Consider the following 22,294-nt stretch of genomic DNA (forward strand, 5'->3'; position numbering starts at 1 on the left):
GATAGTTAGGGAATTCTTCACCAAAATTGTTGGTCCCTGGCCATTTCTCATCATGATACTGACCTCTCACTCTTCCACCGTTTCATTCCCTCCCTGGTATTTTGCTTTAACTCTTTGGTTTTTCTGCCTAACACGTTTATTTTTCATGCTAGTGAATCCCTTCCTCTGAAGCATACAGATACGCCACGAAAAGATGCTGGCCTAGATCCGCAGGTACCTCAGAAAATCTCAAAGGCAACAAAAGGGAACTGGAATAACATAGCCACAGGGACAGTTCTGCAAATGCTGCTCTAGATTATTCAGTATCCAAAGGTGTCCGAGGTCTGATCCAGCACTGTGAATCACTACAACACAAGGACACTCCTGTTCCTCTTTGCCCAGGTCATGGATCTACCAGAGGGCTCAAACAAGTGTGCTCCAGCTCCACAGCTGTAAGGGAAAACATGAGGCCTGGGTAACACTAGCTGGTTGGGTTAACTGACCCTACGGCCACCTTGTGCCTCCAGAAGAGACCAAGGCATTGTCAAAGCCTGGGAATCTGGGCCATTTAATTCAGCAGAAAATTAGTTCTGGCAATTAAGTTCAACCTCATAAATTAAGAGAGTGCTATCATAGTGTATAAATATACATACAAAATTACTATAAGGTCAATAGTCAAATCTAAAACCTTATTATAAGCCTAGGGCAATTACTGGAGAGTTATGGAACGAGCTCAACTTCCAATAACGCAGGTGGAGCTCCTGTCTGATCGGTCATACATCCACACAGGCTAAATTATCCTTCTAGTTTGTCTCGTGCTCTAAACTAAAAAGCCATGGGGAGATGGCGGAACAAAGGGAATGGCAAATTACCATATTTTTGTAATTTGTGCAAGTATTCCAAGGAAAATAGTTGGCTCCACGGTGGGTTTGGTAGCTGCCTAACATGCAGATGGTGACGGTTTCCCTGAGGACTCTCATGCAATGGCACCATTCAGATGTTGGGAATGTGCGGCACCATCCGGCTGAGATCAGATACGAAGCCACGCTCCCTCCTTTGCATCCATGCAGCACGGAAACCTCTCTGTGCTGGAAAGGAGGGCTCCTGATCACTGTTGCGTGCTAGGGAAGAGCTGCATCAGGCAGCAAGGTGGACTTCTGGCTCAGTCTCTCTCTGTGCAGCCACAAACCCTTTCTGATTTGTCAAGTTCTTTCTCCTCTTAGACACGTTTCCGTAGCACTGCTAGAAGGTCAAGATGGATTCTGCTCACTCTTGGTCCTGGTTCACAGGGCTGTCAGCTAAATTCCACTACAGCATCCTTATTCCCAGTGATGGTGTGACAGACATACAGAGCCCAGCTGGATGTTCAAAACTCAAGCAGTTTGCAACACAGACAGGACTGGGGGGGGGAAAACCACACACACACACACGCACACCACCGAAACCCCATCCTCTTACTCTGAGTAGGTTTTATCTGGAAATATTAAGACCTCACAAAGTTTTTCCTTCCAAACCACTTTTCTGACCAAACCTTCTGACTGTCACAGGGATATAAAGAGCGATAGGTACAAGCCTAACCATCGCTACCTGATTAGTCTAGTCACCACCATATCCTTAATGCAGCATTTCTTTAAAGGAATAAAGCAGCACTGAAATGATTGATATAATTTGGCACTTTCAGACAGAGTTAGTGAAAGAAGAAGAGTCCAGTTCATTATATTCGAATTCACCACAGGGCTCTAGCAGCCTTTAAAACGCACTCTGTGTCGGGGCAGAGCTGCCGGCCAAACGCTGGCTTCTGCGGGTAGAGGCGACGACCCTGCAGCTGGCAGCGGCAGGAGCACAACGCACACCGAGGAGCGCGGTGTTATTGCGAGCGAATGTGTTTAATTTGTACGAGTTCCCCTGGGGTGGAAAGCGGCCTGAATTTCCCTTTAAGCCCAGCAACAGGGATGCTACTCCCAGGCAGGCAAACACGGTCCTGCAGTCATTCTGCTCGAGACTCTCTGTAGGGATCCACCCTCGTGTTTCCTCGCTGTCTGCAGCGCACAGATGTAATGCTGTCTCTTTGCCACTGCATGTTCTCCTCATTTCTAAAACACTTACACATGCAGCATGCATTAGAATTAAAAAACCATTAAACCTCGGAAAGGAAAAACTTTGACAGGATGCGTAATATACTAAGTATAATTAATTAAATTGGATGAGGCACAGGGGGACGAGAGAAGAGTGGATGGAGACTGTTCTTGGAAAAGGGATGGTAAAATGCACTAATGTTCAGTGTGTGCCATTAAGTAAGAAACAGCCTTGGAAGACGCATGCATGGACGACGGGAGCTTCGAGAGATGGCACCAGCCAGTTGGGCACCTCAGATGCATAAAAAAAGAAGGTGATACCAAGAAATGCAGCCAATTAAACTCTAAAAATGAAAACAAAGGCAGAAAAGCACAGGAAAGACAGAAGAGCAAAAAAGGCACCAAGTGCACTGAATAGCGATAGGCAGGGGTACAATGGCCTGAGCCACAACGGGATGGTGACAAGGTCACTAGCGTGGAGGAGCCTCCCCCGGGGAGCTCAGCCTCCTTCTCCATCGGGGCTCAGGGCCTGAACCTCGCCACCCACCTCCACCCCTCCTGCCCCAAACCCACGCTCCCACTGCTGGGGCTGCCACGGGCATTGGTGCAGGAGTGAGAAGCTTCACCCTGGGAAAGCATCTGGCCCTTTTGGGGCTTATTTTTCAATTATTTTTATTTTAGGGAACAGTTCCCTAATTCAGGGCAGCGTGCCGCTCCATACCCTCCTCTCCTGGTGTCGGAAGGAGCAGCCAAAGCCGGGGACGGGGAGGGAGCATCAAAGCCGGCCCCAGGCAACATAGCAGGTACGACACGCGGAGAGAGACGCAGTCTGTCTGTTCAGCAGGACAAAGTTTTAACAGGCTTAACAACAGCATCAGCACTGATCGTTAGGCAATTAGAACTGCTGAAAGTTGACAAAGCACCAGGTCCAAATGAATTATATCCCCAAATCCCGCGGGCAGGAGCATGGAAAAGAGAAAAGTCGTTGTCAACAGTCTCTGATAGCACACCAAGTGCAGAAGCAGAAACTAAAATCTAAAGGGTTGCTCATTTACTTGCTGTTTGGAGAGATAAAAGGGAAGGTCCGGGAAATGAGGTCTGTAAAAACACTCTCATCATTTAGGGAGTGATGGGAGGGAAGGTCCTGGAAACACTGATACAGCCAGGATTGCTCAACCCGGAGAAACATTTGCTGCAGTGAGAAAGAGACTGTGTGTGCTCAGAAAGGCAAGGCAGATTTTAGCTGGGGGAGTTCACTCCTGGATCATCTCCAGTGTGGTTACTTGCTCAATTCTGCACATTCCCGTGTGGCAGTTGGTGCTGGCCAAGGGGACGGTTTTGCTCCATGAGCTGTTCTCCTACACGACATGCCAAAACCCACTCCTCAGTGGATCTGCAGAATTTAATCCACGTGGGACCACTCTGGCTCTGTGCTCTGCTCCCTTGCAAAACACAGGATACACGGCTTTGTCACCCAGTGTTTCTCAAGTACAGCCCTTCACTTTGAGTGACTAGGCATGCTTTTAGAGTCTTTAAATCACATTTGCATGTTTTCCCTAAGTGATACAGAATATATCACATCCCTTGGGAACCCGTTCCAGAGGGTAATTATTCTAATTCCTAAAATCATGTGTCTCATTTGCAGCTAGAATTTTCTGAGGTAAACCTCCATCCTCTAGCAGTGGTTACACCTTGGCTGCTAAATTCAAGAGCTGTTTAGCAATAAACACCTTCTCCCCGGGCACACTTACGAATGTGGGCTGAGATGACCAGCATCTCAAACAAATTCTAGAGCTCGAGCATTTCCCCTGAGGATGACACCTCTCTTGGACTCCTATCTCAAATCTAGGATCACTACCCAGAACAACCTGGAGAACATCACCAGAGAGACAATGAAGGAGAGGACAAATGCAATAATAGTCTTGGGGGCCTTAATTCAAGCCCAGCAATATCACTCCTGCTGGATTTAACGGGCTAGGAGTCAGGTCCTAAATCTCCAGGTAAAGTAGGAACAAAACACACCTTTGTAGACTGAAAGACAACATTTTGAACTACACCCAGAAGTTCTGCAGCCAGCTCTGGACACAGAGCAGTCTCCACAACGCAACAGGACATTTTCGTGTGAAGTTCCTCACCGACGGAGCCTCTCACTCCCAAGTGACTGCCAGAGCTTGGCTGTCTTTGTAAGGCAGATCTGGTCAGCATATGAATATGTCCAGTTCATATGAATTTTCTACGAATAAGTGGAAATATCTATCAAATAACGAAGGAGGAGGACTGAAGCAGCACAGGTCAGTTGATTAGGGAATTGTAGGTGGAATTGTTCATTTTAATTACATGTCTTCATTAATATGAGATTCCTAGACCCTACAGTGATGACTACTGGGTTTAAATATTTGCATGAGTGCATATGCTTCCACAGAAGAAAACATGGCTAGAAGGTGAAACAGATGCAGAATTCTGTCCGACTTTACAAGGGCATTTCCAGCACATAATGAGGCTACTCCCCAGAGCCAAGCAGCATACCAGAGGTGAGCAACTGCAGATGAAAGATAAACACCTTTACAAGGCATGAAACAGTGTCCAGAAAAAGACTGGCTCAAGTTGGAAATCAGTGATGAATGAGGCAAAACACGGGTTATACTTGAGCTGTTTGTGTTTCCCTGGCACTTGAATGAGTTTGATACAAGCATCACAGTTACCTGTTCTACTGACAGCACTGAAAGGAAACAAAAGTTTGGAACAAGCCAAACACATTCAATTCCCCTGAATAATTTAGGCTGCTGAGTTATCATGTGCTTCATGGACCGTCATCAAGAAAAGCTGTATTGCAAACTAAAGGTCTGTAAATCAATGCATCTGAGGGACCAAAACTAATCAGAAAGCGGCTGCAAAAGCAGTGCATGTCAGAACAAAAGCGCAACATGAAAATCAACCCAGAGAGCGTTGCAAGGCAGACTGCAGTCCTGCCTTTCCTAGGGATGGCTTCTGAGGAACTTGGTTTTAGAAATCCAGCAAGGATAGGCAGATGGAAGCATCAAGAAGACAAAGGCTGATTCGGCTGAAACGTGCTGGTGAGCAGCACTGTCAATGACACAAATAACTCAGCAGGCAAACTCAAATAATGAAAAACAGGAAACAAATGAAGGTCCAGTAAATATAGCACCCCATGCTACAGACCCACCTGGGTGTACCAACTGCTCCTCAAAGCCATTTATATGCTCTAGTCATGTACCCACTGCTTCCAGTGAGGCTTCTGGCTCTCTGACCTTTTCTGATTTACTGCTATTTAAGACTTCAGCTTCAGATTTCTAGCCGAATTCCTCTTCCCAAACCAGAGAGACTCCTTTTACAGCTCCTTGCTGAGCTGCGTCCAATGATCCAGAATCATATTACTTGAACTGAGAAAGCCATTTCTCTTTCAGTATAAATCAGGAGGCTCCTTGCCTGGATCAGGACTGGTTCACTTATTAAAACAGCTAATTGGAGAAAGTGGCCGAGCAGATGAGAAAGCACCTCTTGCTATACTCGCTCTAACTATGGTCCTTCCTTGTACCCATTCAAATTAAATGCAGTGCAACCAGAGCAGATCATTAAAATCAGAGGACAAGACTACATTTTTAAGGCATCAGCTGGCAGACACCTTAATACATGCAGTACAGTCCTTTCATATGCTGCAGTCAACAGGTACAGTTTGCAGTAGGATTCATGAATCTTTTCAGAAGTCTGCATTAATTAGGCTGACATTTCCAAAGAAAGCAGTCAGAGGAAATCAAGTGCCCAACCCATGAGAGCTTTCAAGTGACTTGGACACCCACCTACCTTCCTCAGGCTTCTCTGAAAAAATCCAACCAGCATTCATCACTGTCTTTTGTTTTTCACATAGGGAAGTGCAAAATCTGCTCTGGCCAGCATACATTCAGCAGAGGAAACCATCGTCCACCTAGGAACAGTCTGATCTGGCAAGAAGCAACTTGACCTTACCTCCCATCATCTGCCAGCTGAAAGTACTCAGCACCTGGCAGAACCACCTGTCTCTCCTCCCCACTGCCCTGCAGCCCAGCCCCCAGGCTCTTTCCAGCAGGCTCTAGCAGTATTGAAGGGACATCTCCTACGACTATCTCCACGCTTTCGCTCGAGCAGCAGAGAAGCTTTAAGGCTTACTGTTCTCAAGTGCTAAGATGCATGGTAGCATCTGGGGGAAAATCTCACAAAATGATCCAAGATCCGTTTTCTCCAGCTGGGACTGATTGAATTCAGCCTGGGCACAGGATGATGTGGGAAATCATTTGTAGCTGAGCACAAATTGCATGCATAGAGGTAATTACTGCAGCACAAGGTTGGTAGCACTGCTACCCACATGACAGTGTATCTCAGCAATTTTCATTTCCTATTGCTTCAATTCAAAGGGATTTTTTTTTTCATCTCTTTTTTTGGTCAATTTTCTCCTTTTTCATCAGGGACTCACTTTAACCCAGGATTTCTTCAGGAAAAAGCCCCACTTTCACAAAAGCTAATCCCTCCACATATTCACATTTTGTTCTATATACTGCACCCAGACCTAGGGCCCAATTTGTCTCAACCTCACTCCGTTTCCATGCCCCGAGTACAACTGTCACTGCCCGAACGTGAAGTGACACAGTGGTGACTGCAGTCACCCGCTGTTATGTGCTGTCACTTGGAGCCTTCTGTGGATATCAGTAATGAAACACAACATGTAAGTAGCTAATGAAGCTGGTTACAAAGCAAGTCATTCTGCATGCTCAGAAAAGGGTGAAAATATGGTAAGGAAAACAGAACAAAAAGGATTTGTGCCTAAAAATAAAAACAGTAACAGAAATCATGCTGATAGCGGGCAAAATTTATCATTACTATTAGAGATACCCAGCAAAAATGGGGCCACGTTACACTCACCGTGACTATATACCTTGTGGCGAGCATCTATCTGTAATATATATGCTCTTAAGAACTCACATTCTAAATAGAGTAGTTAAATGCAGAGATACAGAAAAGGGAAATCACTGAACAAACGTAACACAAAAAAAATCAGTTTGAGTGTGGAGAGGCCCTAGGTCTCCCGGTTCCCAGCACACTCAGCTGCATACCTGTATGATTACAGTGAAGAAAAGCTGCAAAACTTTTTAATAATTCTGTGACCTATTTAAAAATTTCTACTCTCTTATATTCATATATGTTGTATGAGAAATAAAATATAGCACTCAGTTTTGAGTGGCAGCACGTCCCTTAAGACAGATAAAAGTGGCAAGTTCTCTTTGCTGTTTGGTGTCAATTATTACAGAGTTTTGACTTATATATTATTACATAGATCATTCAGTAAAACAACCTACATACTACCCCTGTGGTATGTCTCCCTTTAGTAGTAATCTGCTGGAACTGGAGCATTTTAGACACTCCCCTCCACATACCTTTTTTCAGAAAACCATGGGCTCCCTCCTCTCCACCCAGGAGAAGATACATCGGCCTTCCCTAAACCATTTTTCACTATGAAAATGTAATTTAGAGTGCTCTGAATGAGGCACAGGCTGTAACTTTTCTTTACCACGCTTACAGGTTGTTTGCACCAATTTTGTCAGTAGTAGGGGGGAAAAAAGCCGCCTCGAGGCTGGCGAGGTGGCAGCGCCACGTGCAGGAGGGATGGAGAGGCTGTTCCCGGACGCGGAGACGCCCCAGCACTGAGCATCACGCCGCTGGGGCTGCGGCTGTTTATCGTCCCCCGGCCAAGGCGTGGGTCACCGGCTCTGCGCGGGCGGCGGATCAAGTTGTTCCTGGAAAAGCCGAGCATCTCTGGCTCAGCAGGAGAACAGAGCGGACACATCCCAGCCTATCGTGAGTCCCAAAGGGTCTTTGACCCAAGGACCAGCAGCCTGCTTTCCTCCCGGAGCGGGGAGGTGTGCGGTACGCCGGCTCTCTCGTCCGTAGACGCCCGTCCAATGCTTTCGCTGAATTACTCCCTGAATGGATTGGGTGCATGTTGTGATAAACCAGAAAGTTATTTAATTCGATAGCAACTGCTTGTGCCCAGAACTCTGCTCTTTAACTGGCCACGCTAACGCGATGCCGCGTACCGAAAGCCTGCGGAGGCTGAGGGTCAGCTCACTGTTTGCTGTCATTATTCCTTTAATAAAGGGCCCTGTATTTTACAGTGGCAGCAAAATTGATGCAGGTTGCCATGGTAAGCACACACTTTCCTATTTAGCGGAATAATAGACAGCTTTGTATAATTCACTGATTTCAGATGATTTCTCACCCAAAAAGCAAGTCGCTCGAGTTATGTAAGTCACCTGTTGTTTAGTCAATCTGGCAATTTTAATTAGAATAAATTTTTATGATTCCTCTATGCAACACTTAGAGCTGCTCCACCATCAGAATGTGAAGATGCCTGTAAATTATACAGGCTCCAATCACATCTTTTTCGCTCTTTTAATTACAGTAACATTACAGCATTAATCACCTAAGCCTCTGTTAAACAAGCAACAGCCATCCTCCATCATAATTAAAAAGAAAGGCCAAGCAAACAGGAGTTTGGAGTTTACCATATTTCCTCTGAAAATTGTGTTTTAACTTGAGAGTTTCACAACCACTAGTTTTATTTGGCTCTAATTAGTGCTGTGAGGGAAACACCAAAAGGTTAATAAGAGATGGTTAGTTTGTAATGCAAGTTTCCTGGTGCCAGCCCCAGCAGTTCAGTCTGTTTCCAGTCATTAACGATGCAGATCGATTACGGTAGGAGATCAGGAAGTGCTCACTTGCTGTGTTAGCAGAGGTTAGTTTTTATTCATATACCTTCCCTACTGTTACATATGATGTGAATTACCTTGACCATGGCTAGTCTTCACTGCTGTGAAATAGAAAGGGTTAATGGTTTCCTTAGAGGTTGCTGGCAAAAGAAAGAAAGTCCACATATGCCTTTTTTGGCTTGTTTATAAGGGAAAAGGAAGCTGCAACCCTCACAGAACTATTTATTTATCTTAGAAATATTTGAAAATCAAAGTATTGTGTGGTGTTTTTGGAAAAGGATGCCTTGGGAGAGCCAGGGAAGAGGGTTAGAGCCGCCTCGTCCTTCGGCTGAACTTTAACAAAGAGATCTTCTCTTCCAACTGTTTGCCTGGGATTTGAGTTAAGGAGCTATTAACAAAACCAAGCACAAAGAGAAGTTTGAACTCTCTAATTAGAAACATCACTTCCTTCATCTCTCCCATACATTGTTCTCCAGTCGCAGAGCAAACCAGTGGCTAGAAATATCAGCACTGGACAAAAACTCACTAAAAAAAAAACAATTAAAAAGCTAGCAAAAAAGCCCTCCGACTCTGGGGGTTGATCATTCATCCATTACAAGCCTACACAACACAGCATGGATCCAAATTTTAATTTTCCTCTCTACGTTGCCAAAATGTTCACATCTGGTGAGTAGTTTTTGTACTTAACAGGGAACAGACCTGAGGATATACAGGTTGTAACTTCTGTGACCCTGGCACCAAGTAACTTCAGGGACACAGACATTGCAAGCATTATCTGTATTGAAATGAACCTGAAAACTGAGGAAAACATTCCAGAAATGTGGGATATATGATAACGTTTGTCGCGCAAACAAAGGAGGTTACACATCTGTTTGCTATTTAGTTCCGTTGCTTTACAAAAGGGATTGGCTTTCATTCATTTCTATGGCTATGACTTCAGTATCACCTCTGCCCCACCATTCATTTCCAGTGAAGACTTTTCTAAGCTCTGCACAAGCAAACTCAGCTGCTGAAGAGACCACGACCCCAAGGAAGACGCAACATGAGGGACTCCTCCGTGTCAGCCAGCAGCTTTCTAGTCTCTGAGATGCTCTAGGACCTGGAAACCCTAGTGATAAGGGAAGCTGAATCCCTCAACAGGGCAGCTGGACCCAGTGCCCAACACTGCGTTTTCAGATTGCCTTGCAAAGATGGATCGGAGCACCACGTACCTGGCACCTCTAAGGGCAGAACTGAAGAGAGACTTGCCCCTCTGAGAGCTGGACAGCTTTTCTTCCTGTCTAGCAGAAGACACGACATCTCCCTGCAAGCCTTGCTTGGGTAACATTAGCAAGAGCTGGCACTCAGGGAAAATGCAGAGACCGCATACAAAGGGATCAGTAAGCATCAAGCCAGTCCAGCACGAGAAGCCTCAGCTCCTCACCCGGCTTCTGCAAGGCTTTTGCCAAAACAGATTTACATGCTCAATAGGTAATCATTTAAAAGTGTAGGAATAAGAAGACAATCAACACCCCCTTCTTATCCCAAAGCTCAGCTTACCCACTTTTCATACAAATCCTTCTCTGGGGTTTCAAACTATCCTGCAAAGCTAACTGCTCCCTCCATGCTGGCCACTGTAGGAGCACCACTGAGCTTACTTAGGCTGTTTTACTGGAAGATCTGTCCAATAACACAGAAATCAGAAAAGCTATTATAATTGACATTGCCCTGTAAAGAAAGCTTACAGCTTTTATCCATCTTAAGGGATGTGCTGTCACTCACTTACGAGTGTTATACTTTATGTTCTATGCTGCATATATGAATACAAGAAAGTAAGTATTTTTATTAATTTTCATAAGCTTCCAGAGAAATGCAGCTGTATTTCCAACTTCCAAAGCCCTAGAATATATCACTTAGGTCTTCATACACCTACAACTCTAGGTATAGTGTTTCTGCAGAATAAAAAGGAGTTGCAGGTATATAAAATGACTGCTGGAAATCAGGTCCAAAATCAACACTTTATAATAACTGTGTTTGCCTCCAGTTAATACCACTACTCATGTTCTCAGTTCATGACTGAAATGCATCCAGACATGACGGAGATGAGCACGGCATGAGAACCAGTTGGAATATTCTACATAAAACCTGATCCAGTAAATAATGATGTATCTGAAAAATCTGGGATGCAAGTAGCAAGAAAAGTTTCAGTTTCAATGAATATAATGTGCCCAGTTGTCCTTTACGTTCAAGCCTATTTATACACTATGTGATAGTATAAAGGAGACTTAACATGAGCATTTAAATATAACCCATTTCCATTCAAAGGCCCTTCATCTTGCTGGAGTTTATGAGACTCAGACACAAATCAACTACCGATGAGAGCAAAGTTACTCAATTGTGTAAATGTATGCAGGATCAGGTCTTCACAAATGACATTTCACGCCAACCTTTACTGCTGATCTGGCACCAGAAAAATGAAAGTGATGCTTTTAGAAGCAATTCTCTGAAGAGACACATTACTGACATAGAGCATTGCTTAAAACCCCACAAACTTTGATTTTAAAGCTTTTCACTATTTTATGGCTGTGGTGGTTATTTCTAACACTAGATTTTTATGATTAGTGTGTATTTATTATTTTCATACTTTCCTTCTGATTCTATTTTTATCTTAAACAATGAATCACTGCTTCTTTGGGCCAACGATTTTCCTTCTACAACTGTTGCTAAAAATACTGGCCACCACTGGGAATTAAAATAACTTTGGGATCTGTTGCTTATAACATTAGAAACATATATTCGAAATAGTTACTTGTTGGTTTCTACACCGGCAAGAGCTCCTATGATTTATAGAATACAAGCATGGTTCTGGCTAAAGACAAGGTGAAAAAGGTAACAGAAAAGATTTAAACAGATCTATGTGTCTGCACGCATCCACGCAAACTAAACAAGTCAAGCTTGCACAAATGATGTTTGGAAGAAAGCAATGGCAAAAAAAAAAAAAAAAAAAGGAAAAAAGTCCCAGCATGAGCAAAACCAAGGGAGGAATAACTACCTGAATCACAAAACAGAATATCTAGCCTCAAAGATGCTAATTCAGGTCCTGAGGGATCTAATCAACCTCTTTGTTGAAGTAAAGATAAAACTTTTTGACAGCAAATGCTTTCTGATAAAATGGAATTTTCAATTACTGTACGAAACATCTGGTCCGTGCTACCATTTACGGAGAAAAGCACCCCAACGCTTCACAGTGTTGGAAAATATTTCACGCTGCGAATTCCCCACTTTGCTGGGAGGAACAGGCGTCAGGAGCTTCAAACCCGACAGCAAATCTGCTGCCACCGGCGGTGTTTCCTGTCGTCACCCCGCGGAGGCGTTGCCTATGCCAGGTAACTACGCAGCACTTCACACCCTCCGAGGACACCTTGCTGGAAACCACAGTTTCCTCCGGTGCTGGACTTTGATTCAAGATTACATCATGACTTTGAGAAAATTCACTAAATATTGCGGCGAATCAGGGCCAAGATGTAAACGGAGATCCCAGCATTTTCCGCAATCCTCCAATAAACTTTTCCAGCCAACCTGAAACGTCGGAAAGATCTAATAGACACTTCAAAATCGCACTTTCTCTATCAAATCTGTTTGAAAGTTCAGCCGAGGACAATACGAGGAGAGAAGCGCGTATAAACTTCTAGCAGCGCTTAACACCTCCAGAAATAAACAGACAATTAAAGCCGCGCGGCAAGGCAATCTCGAAAGGTGAAGCCATGTCTGCGCCGGCATTCCTGCTCCTTCCATTTGGTATCAATTAGCAGGGGAAGGAAAACAATTCTGCGTGATAATGAACTCCAAATTGGGTACATATTAGAGCAATTAGAGCCATCTTTTCAACTGATGAATTTATAATCAATAATTAAGATCCTGAGGTAAAGAGGGCCTGGGCAGGAGGCCTGCTCCCGAAATAGGCTGAGAGGCTGAGCTCCAGGAGGTATTTCTGATGACCTGCTGCTGCCCACTAAAGCTAGTCACCCTTCACAGTACAATTTGCCGCTTTCTAGGGAATCTAGGTCATTTCCAAAGAAAGAAGAAGGGCTGCTGCCATGATGGAGCGGCAGCTGGTGCCCCTCCAAGCAGCAGGTGGGAGGAGGTGGAGAAGGCAGGGCAGAGCCACCACCGCAGCAAGGGGACGCGGCTGGGCACGTGCCACTGCGTCGGGACCCACGGGTGGCCGGCAGGGAACGCCAGTGACCCCACAACCCACAGCTCGCCACCAGCACGTGGCTTGGTCCCCCGGGGAAGGAGCAGCCGTCTCCACCCCAACCGCCCCGTCCTCGTGAGAAAGGGTGTCGGAGTGCCCGTCTGCCTGGAGGCTGCTTGTGCCTGAATAACACTGTTTTGCAATAAAATAATTTATTAAACAACGCCTTTACTTTTCTCCCCTACCAAAGTCCAAGAGAGTCTGATATTGTCGTGAAAGACCAGGCTCCAAATCCACAGACCTAGAGATTTATTTTAACAACGCTAAAGAAGTTTGGATGCATTTATGCCCACCTCTTTCTGCAGGAAATCTGACATCTCAGGAAGTGCACATTGGCTGGACAGGCCCATGCTAATCCCCCACAGCCAGCGAGGAGGAATTGTCCCATACCCCACTCCTGATTAACACGCTTTATATCAAGATGTCACAGAGCTGTAAGGATTTGTGCCAACCGGTGTCTTGCCTCGGCAGATCCAGGATTACCCACAGAGCAGATAAAAAGACTCTGAAATTATCTGGACGAAAATCTGCAAATTCGACATTCATGAATCACTTGTAATATTATAACTAGAGGTCCAAGCTCAGCGGACCCGGTGGCTCGAGCCGTGCAGCAGGGGCGCCTTGCGGAGCTCACAGGCAGGAGATCATTATAAGCGCGACTGCAAACTCCAGAGCCGCTCATGATGCATCTCTCCTGGACTGTGAGAGATGCAGTTTAGACAGGGATGGTGATCTAAAGAAAGGAACAGGGACATTAGCTTCCCAAACTCACATCAGGCAGCGAGCTGGAGTCGCGCTGCGCACTCGGGAAGGCTATTAGCTAGCTGGTGTAAGCATCCTTGGCCACTCGGTCTGGAATATTGTTTTGTTTCCTCCTTCCCTCTGCAACTCTGACCTGAAATTGGGTAAAATTTACAATGCCAAAACCGTAGCTTTATCATGTGGGAACTATGGTTATCACTGCAGTCTGAGGACCTTGATTTTCCTGATTATTTTCTACCATCCCTGCTCAACAAATCAGCTTAGAAAATATTCGTCTCTTTAACCTTTTTCTCAGCTTCTCTGACAATAGCTGCTAACTTTCAAGCCTGCACTCTTCTTGTCGTTATTCTCTAAACATACTGACAACCATGCAGGCAGGTTCCTACCTATTTCTCTCAAAAAAACCAACTTTCGGTTCGGCAGCCTGCCTTTGCAGCCATCCCTGTCCTAGGGCAGTGCCGGAGACTCCCCAAAGTCCCTTCACCCTGAGGACAGCATTCCCAGCCACCTTCTGTTTGGTTTCTCCCTTAACGCTTACACAGGCCGTTAGAGCCCTGTTCCCTGCCTGATTAAAGGGCATCGCTTGTATAGAGCGACAACCTGTAAGAGGGAGATGGGCCACTTACCATTTGAGGAAAAACTTAGCTTTTCCGCTAGGACTTCAGCCCAGACCTGTTTCCAGGTTCAGAGCAGCACGTGCCCACGGGGAGCAGCAGCACGGCCCCCACAGCCGCCTCGTCTGCGGGAGCCGTGAAAGCCGAGGGAGAGGGGACGGGAGCCGCAAGGGACCCGCACCGCGGACGACGTCCTCCGCACCATCCCGAATACAGCGGTTTGCGTAAAGCAGCCTCGCCAACCGCGCGGGCGAAGATCTAGGGCCCAGCTCAGCGCTGGTGTGAGCGGCGACTGCTGATACCTCGCCTGCGCCTCACCAGGTCTGGATGTGTCCCTCTGGGTCCGCTGTCTAAATACGCGTGCAGGGACCGCAGTGGAAAATATCCATGGAAGCAGCTCCCCAGACACCCGCGGGGAGAGGCTCGGCAGGAGCAGGTTGCATAAGGAAACTTCTGTCACGCAGCATTAGGGACAAGCACTTGACGTGAGCTTTCCCCATGTAAACGGATGTGGTTTAGACTGCATAGCTAAGTTTGCCTCTGCTCTAGTTTTGAATCCAAAAAACAGGTTTTCCTACCTCGCGTCTAAAAACCCCTGTCCATGTGAGTGTTCAGCCAAATCCAGCTAGATGGCAATGCAGAGCCAAAGTTTTGGGACTGCAGACAGCCCAGCCAGGAGCACCCTTAAGCAGGTGCTTAACTCCGGAGGACGTGTTTCCACTGCAGTCCGGTGAACCGCTACCCGGCTGGCGCCGAGCCTCTGCCTAGCTGCTTGGGTGCCCATAGATCAGGGCCACAACGAACCGTCCCACACAGCGCAAAGGGATGGCACGAGTGACCAGCATCAACGAACAGGAGCCCTCGACATTTAACTGATTTCCTTCAAAAAATACACCAGAAACAAGAGTGCTAAACCCACTGACTATCATGGGACTTGCAAGGCAGACATGCAGCTTGTCTTTGGAAGTTCCCTTTAGAGCTACTTCTCATTTTCTGTGGGTATTTTACTTGCAATAAGCAGCTTTCATGACAATGGATTGGACCAAATTTATTTCTGGGATAACTCCTCCGACAAGCTCTGCCTCCAACTCATTCTCTTGAACTTATTTGCATTGTTATCTTATGCACAACAGAGACAGCATGTGCACTTATCAGAAATGTAATCTCTGTAAAAGCCTATCTGCAGTCCATTGAGGTTGTTTTTTGCTAAAGAAATGTGACAAAAAATTAACAGATGTTGTTCAGACCATTCAACGGGATGGGAATCAATTATGAATGTTTGTGCTCCTGCACCCATCCCTTACTGCAAGAACCATCTTAGGAAACCCTCTCCTGATCAAAATGAAAAAGCATTTCTTTGTAATAGAAGAATAATAAATGATAGCTATCAGCCTGCATTCTCTGACACAGCGCTGGTCCTCAGAGAATTAAACTGCCACTGTACAGTTCTATAAATGTTTAATTTTTTTCATCTTTGGCCACAGTAGAGTTGTCTGGAAATGCATTATCACGGGGGATGCCATCCCTCTCCAATTAGTGCAGCTGGCAGCGTGGAATGGGTAGGTGACCTCTGCGTTCCCCTACTTACAGAGTCTTACAGGGTTAACTATGGCCATTTAACAGACTCTATCGAGAATTAATACAGCGATCAGCTTCCCTACAGAAAAAAAAAAAAACCATTCGGTGGCGCAGATGGCAAGAACTCTCTCTCCCCCATTTGACTCTTTTATGACAGCAAAACAAAGGCTTTTAATGATGTTTACCATGAATTGAATTAAACAGCTGAAGACCAGTTCATAATCACAGCATTTTGTTTTCATATCCTTAAGTCTTTTAGCAGTGGGGCTTCCATTCGAGCCTCAGCTACAGCTTATCTCAAGATATAGCCAAGCGCCCCGAGGCTTCCCTGTGCTGGAGCACCAAACCGCATTCATACTTCTTAATTGAAAAAGACAGGATGTTTGCATAGGACGTTTGCATCAGTAAGACACGTTCATGCCCAAGTACAAATGACGGCTTGGGCTCAGCTGAACTCCTCTGACTCTTTTCCTCTAGCTAATACTAGTTGGGTTTTAGATTAGGACTTCATTTTCCAACTGCGCACATGGGGGTGTGTAACAGATGAGACCGTGCAGCACGTTCAGGGGAAAAGACACAAATACCTCGCCCGCCGGACTGAGCTAATCTCTTCTGGGAAGTGTGACTAACTGCGTACGAGCTCAGCTGACCTTTAGCAAAAGTTGTCTGCATGACGTCGGCTTGCGAGCTCCTAAGGGCGCCGAGCAGGCACGGCCCACAGCGAAGCCAAGCAAGCGCGCGCGAGAAGGGTGCGTGATCTGTGATGAGAGCAGGCGAGCCTGAAGGAACAAGTGCCAGACTTGCAGCTGGTAATTCCTGCTCTAATCCCAACTCCGCCACCAACTCGCTGTCACACAGATGCTCAGGGTCTCGGGTTTGCCGTCTGTGAAAGAGAGGATAATCCTAACCGCTTACTTACCTGACAGGCGTGGCGTGAAGATTAATTTCTATCTATACAGCACTCTGCAGATGTAAAGCATTACACCCTGCAAGCGCTAAGTACCCTTATCGCACACCTACGCGAGAGAGCATGAGAGCCGTCTGGATCCGGCGAGTACCTGTTACCACGGGCGGGAAGCGCGGCCGCTCGGCACGGCTTACCTGGCTCGGGCACCTGGGAGCCCATGGAGGGGACGCTGGTGTTGAGCACGTCGTTGACGGCCGTGTCGCAGTAGAGGCCCCGCTGCACGTCGTGCTCGCTGTCAGTCTGGTCGCTCTCCTCGTGGCCGCTATCCTTCAGACTGTTCCCCTCCAAGTCCTTGAACGTGGAGCTGCTGGGTTAAAGACAGAGCAATGACTTACTGTCATGTCAGCACGGATCAGATAACGTTTCCCTTGGCCCGGGTGGCTGTCACAACCCCGGAGCAAGACCTGCGCTGGCTGTGCTGCGCTGGACGGAGAGTCTCCTTAATAGGTAGTCACAGCCCCATGCCGCAAAGGGCCATCTCCACCACGAAGCAACAGCCTTAACACATGTTTCAGCCAGCAACTGCAAGGAGCCGCTCTCACGCGCTCCCTGCGGGCGCGAAACGGGGCTCCTCGCAACAGAGTAGGCCAGCAAGACGACAAGCAGAAGTAGCGCAAAGCTGCAGCCGACTAGAGGCACGACCGGGGACCAAGGCTGCCTTCCACCCGAGGAACGTAACGGGAAGAGACACACTACGACAACAGCTCAACCTCTGCGACTCCGCGCATCAGGAGCCGCTCGAGCCCGGGAGCAGGGGAGTCTCCCGCGGCGGCGAGCGCCCCTGCCCAGCACGCCCGGGCCAGCTGCAGATGCTTCCCGCCGCGCGGCTGCCGAGGGGGAGTCCGTGGGAAACGCAGGGAGGACCAGCGGCCAGGGGCTCACGCCGGCTATATCACCTACAATGGAAAATAAAAAGAGATCTAAACCCTAACTTATCTGGTTATAGACCAAACTCTAACAGCTTAAAGTTTGAAAATAAAGCGCCTCCAAGAGAAGGGAGTTTCTTTTCATGATGATGACATCACTCTTATTTTTAAAAATAACCCGCTGGTTCTGGGTCCAAGTTCATATATTTTTACAGAGATCTGGTATTGCAATCAAGTTCCCCGGACTTCCTCTGAAATCACGGCTACCGGCCCCTGCTAAAGTCCGCACTGGGGTGGGGGGACGTCGGGGCTGGTCTGGTCCGTAAGTTCCCATGTCCTCGTGTTGGCGGCGTGCCCGCGGGGAAGGGAAACCCAGCGGCAGCACATTCCTGCGAACTTGCTGTTATCAAAACAAAGGAAAAACTGCATCCTGGGTCGGATGAGGCAGCAGACGAGCGACCAGCACGTCCAGACAGACAGGAAACAGAAGAGTCTGCTTCTGCTACCTGCAGATATCTCTGCAGATATCCACAGGGCCCCGACAGCCGCAGGCACCTGGAAGAAAACAGCTCTACCACTAACCCAGAAAGGCAGAGAGAGGCAGTCGGAAAGCAGGAATAGGGAGGGATACTTCTTGGTGTCCATGTGTTTTACAAAGCCTCAGCCTACCCACGGAGAGAATGGGCATCCGTCTCCTGGAGTCACCCAGCTCCTGGCAGCAGCCGAGGGAGGACGGAGGGCAAGAAGATTTTCATTTTTGGCCCAAAGACACCAGACTAAAATGAGACACAAAAACATCTCGAAATGTGCCCACTGCTCATGCGAGGGGCACTGAGGACAACCACTGTGACCACAAGCACAGGGAATGAGCTGGTTACTGCCTGGACTGGAAGTAGAAAATCAGAAGGCACAGGCAGACCGCGAGAGAGAAGGAAACCCTTTGGGAAAGGAGGGCGGCCAGAAAAAGCACCCGAGAAGGCCTGGGAGAGAGCCAACGCTCACCCGTGACAGGCGGGTGAGCCTGCCCTCCAGCGCCTGCTGCAAGGAGGCAGAATCCTTCGGCTGCACCCGCTTCGGGCATCGGTTTGCACCAGCACCAAAACAGCATCAAACTTTCTCACTGGCTGATGTGGTTTGAAATCGCTCAGGATAAGAAACGGCCTGTGCTTCAAAGCACCAAAGAGCTGCAGATTTTCATTGCTTTGTACAGCCCTTTTACGTCTCCACGGAAACCAAGCCGACCACCTACCATTTGATGCTCTGCAAAAGCACACGAGGGGGGAACTCTGAAATACATATAAATTGGTAAACCTTCAAACATTACCTTTTAAATAAAGATGTCCCTGTTGAAGCCACTGACTGATTCCAGGCAACATCAAAGAATTTTAAGTTAAGAAAGCACTACAAATCTACAATTCATTTGTGTGCGCGTATATAGGCAAGAGAGGCAGGCAGACAACACAGGAAAAGTACAAATAGATTAATTAAAGTGCTGCATTTGAGGAGATTCACTCACCAAAGATAGAGGCACTACAACATCTTCATAAAGGCAAAGGATGAAAACGATGCCACAGTATGCTACAGAAAATATTTTTGTTCTCCGGTGTCTGCACAGCGTCCCTGGCATCCGCTGCACTTAAGATACAAGACAAAGGTAGAAGGCGAGGGGAAATTCTGTCCTACACGGCGCCGCTGTTCATAACGCGCAGGCAATCTGCGTTACAACGCGTTTCTCTTCCCCGCAGTGAACCAGACCCTGATGCAGCAGCCACACACCATGTTTCCGCGGCTGACACTTCTCTAAAGGACGGGCAGGCCTCCGAGAACCGGCAGTCGCAGCATTTCCCAGACAGTACAGCGGCGGAGTAAACCCTGCTGTGGCAGGCGGGCGCGCTGCTTGCCTTTATGTCAGGTGTGAATGAGGAAAGATATTAATAAATTTGGGTTTTTTTCAGGATGCCTCATGAGGAGTGATACGGCGCAGGCAGCCCATCTCGCTCGCAATCACATTAGCATCATTAAACATCATGAGCAACGCAGACAAATATACCTGCCCTCCACTCGCTCAGCTGAAGCTGCTCAAACCCTGCACTTGCGGCTCCCTTATATTTTTAAGATGCAAACAAATGGGATCTTAGCCAGCAAGATAATTGGATTTTTTTTTTACTGCTCAAATCAGATCTAAACAGTTCAGGGCCCACTTCTGCTCTCCGTTACATCTCTGCCGCCACGCTGACTTCTGCAGACTGCACGGAAAAAACTCCGCAATGCATTCGGTTTTTGCTTTAAACGCTGGACCTTGGAGAAAGCGCAGCGCATGGAGGAGAGGTGGAGGAAAAGCGAAGGGAGATGGTGGAAATAGCTGCTGGCCACCTCCTGTGGCCTGTCTAACCTCATCCTGCAAAGGAGGATTAGCAAACCCCGCAGCGCGCAGCTCCAGGGCGCGCGGGGAGACAGACCTCCAGCCTTACGCTGTGGCCTCCTGATTAGTATCGATCCTGCTGTGTCAGTGTCTTTTACAGCCTTGGAAAGAGAAAGCGAGGGAGAGGACAGATTGGAGACCTTCCCCTACAGGGGGATATTCACCACTTGTTTATTTTAATGAGTCAACGGGGTTAAGTTGGAATAACCAAGACGTTAAGGTACTGGAGTCACTTCTTTGCCCCTGGAAAATTCTGAGGACACTGAGAAAAGTAGAATTTTACCCAGAGGGTTAAATTCACCCAAGGCTAATTGCGAGGTTGCAACTGAGCTGATGATTTACTCTTTACCAAGGGGGAAAAAAAAAACCCAGTAAAACGCTATTTTGCCTTGGTATTCAAACTAAAACAGCGAGCAAATATCAAACTAGCTCCCCCCAAATAAGATTTTTTTCCCTCCACCTTATGTGGCAGAGAGATCTCACCATCCCAATCTATCATTTGATTCTTGTCCATTCAGACAGAATAAACTCTATCTGTTTTAAAGTTGTCCGGGTTACAGCACTCTGCCTAACTCACCGCAACTTCCCAGTGTGAAAGAGCCAAACACAAGAAAAAAGACTTTCCTTTACTGAAAACCAAGAGCAATTGGACTTAGTAGGAAGTAAATACTGTTTTTAAAACCAGATGATTATTCTCGAAACGTTTTGCATGTTAAAAAAGCAAGTAGTATATAACGCAGCAAGAAAAAACATTAAATAATCAGGATTTGGCTAGGCAAACCAAAGCACTTTCAAGCAAACCTACGTACCTTTTTATTAAATGAGCTCTGCTGTTCACATAGTTGGAATCAAAGGAGTAGTTTTCAGTCTGAAAGGAGGAAAAGAAAAGGGAGACAGTTACAAGTCTGATTCATCTAAGAATGGGAGCAGTCGGGTTTGCAAGGCAAAGCAACCAGCAAATCCTGCACCTGAAAAAGGACCCGTTTGGGGGCGGCAGTCACCTTTTTCCCAGGGAAACTGCTGGTCGGGGGCAGGAGCTGGCGCTGAGGAGCGCGGCAGGGCCTGGCCCTGGCCCGGACGCCTGGGCTCTCGCCCCGGCAGCCCGTCCTGTCCCGCAGCAGCCGCCGGTGCCACGAGGGCGAGCTCGCGTACGCGTCCACCAAAGCTACTGCTGCCCTCCTTAGAGGCAGAGACGCCTCTGATGCAAAATAAATACTGTATTTTTAAGGCAGCTGGAGACGCCAGGCCCTGTCAGTCTTTATACAAGCGCTCGGCAAAAAGAAGGCTCACGGGTGACCACAGAACAATTTGCAGAGAAGAAACAATGTGACTACGCTCTGTTACCAAACTAATTGCTTTTAATTCCCTGACGGACTCAGTTCTGTGTGTGTCAATTTGACTGAAAGTTCAAAAGGTATTTTTTTATTAGTGTATAATTAACATGTTAAAATATTTATACCATAGATATGTAAATGCCACCAAGGTAATCCCCTGCCGCAGAATTTAATGTGGGCACTTTTCTTTGTCTTAAATCATTTCATTAGCCAAGACATTGGGCTCTGTTATTAATACAAAAGCAAACAATGGGTGACAATAGTTAAAAGTTGGAGGGGAGCGGAAGAGAGGGAGAAAAGTCAATGGATTTGTCATTTGCAAGGAAAACCCACTAACACAGTCTGCACTTAAAACACCCTCTGTCAGCCTCAGAGTACAAAGCCTGACTTTCCCGGTTTCCATAAGGGCAGGCATGGAACGAGCAGAACGTGTTCAAAAAAGGCAGTCGGAAAGCAGGGAAGGGAGCACGGTGCTACTGCACCATGCGAGGCCACGGAGAGACTGCTCCGGGATGGGGTGAGAGCCACGCGGCCGGGACGCGGTAGGAGCCCCGTGGCCGGGATGGGGTGGGAGCCACGTGGCCGGGACGCGGTAGGAGCCGCGGGGCTGGGATGGGGTGGGAGCCGCGGGGCTGGGATGGGGTGGGAGCCACATGGCCGGGATGCGGTAGGAGCCGCGGGGCTGGGATGGGGTGGGAGCCGCAT

At 47.2% G+C, this 22,294-nt stretch overlaps 1 protein-coding gene across 1 annotated transcript in view; it reads right to left on the reverse strand.

Moving 5' to 3' along the window:
- Window positions 1-22,294, reverse strand: part of PCDH19 (protocadherin 19) — a 75,254-nt gene that overhangs the window by 16,467 nt on the left and 36,493 nt on the right. The window contains exons 3-4 of the mRNA XM_068957149.1: window positions 21,065-21,123; window positions 17,102-17,271 (exon numbers count right to left, since the gene is read on the reverse strand). Coding sequence (XP_068813250.1) covers window positions 17,102-17,271; window positions 21,065-21,123 — 229 coding nt within the window. The remainder of the gene's footprint in view (window positions 1-17,101; window positions 17,272-21,064; window positions 21,124-22,294) is intronic.

The sequence above is a fragment of the Struthio camelus genome, chromosome 11 (assembly GCF_040807025.1).
Source record: "Struthio camelus isolate bStrCam1 chromosome 11, bStrCam1.hap1, whole genome shotgun sequence".
Classification (NCBI taxonomy): Eukaryota; Metazoa; Chordata; class Aves; order Struthioniformes; family Struthionidae; genus Struthio; species Struthio camelus.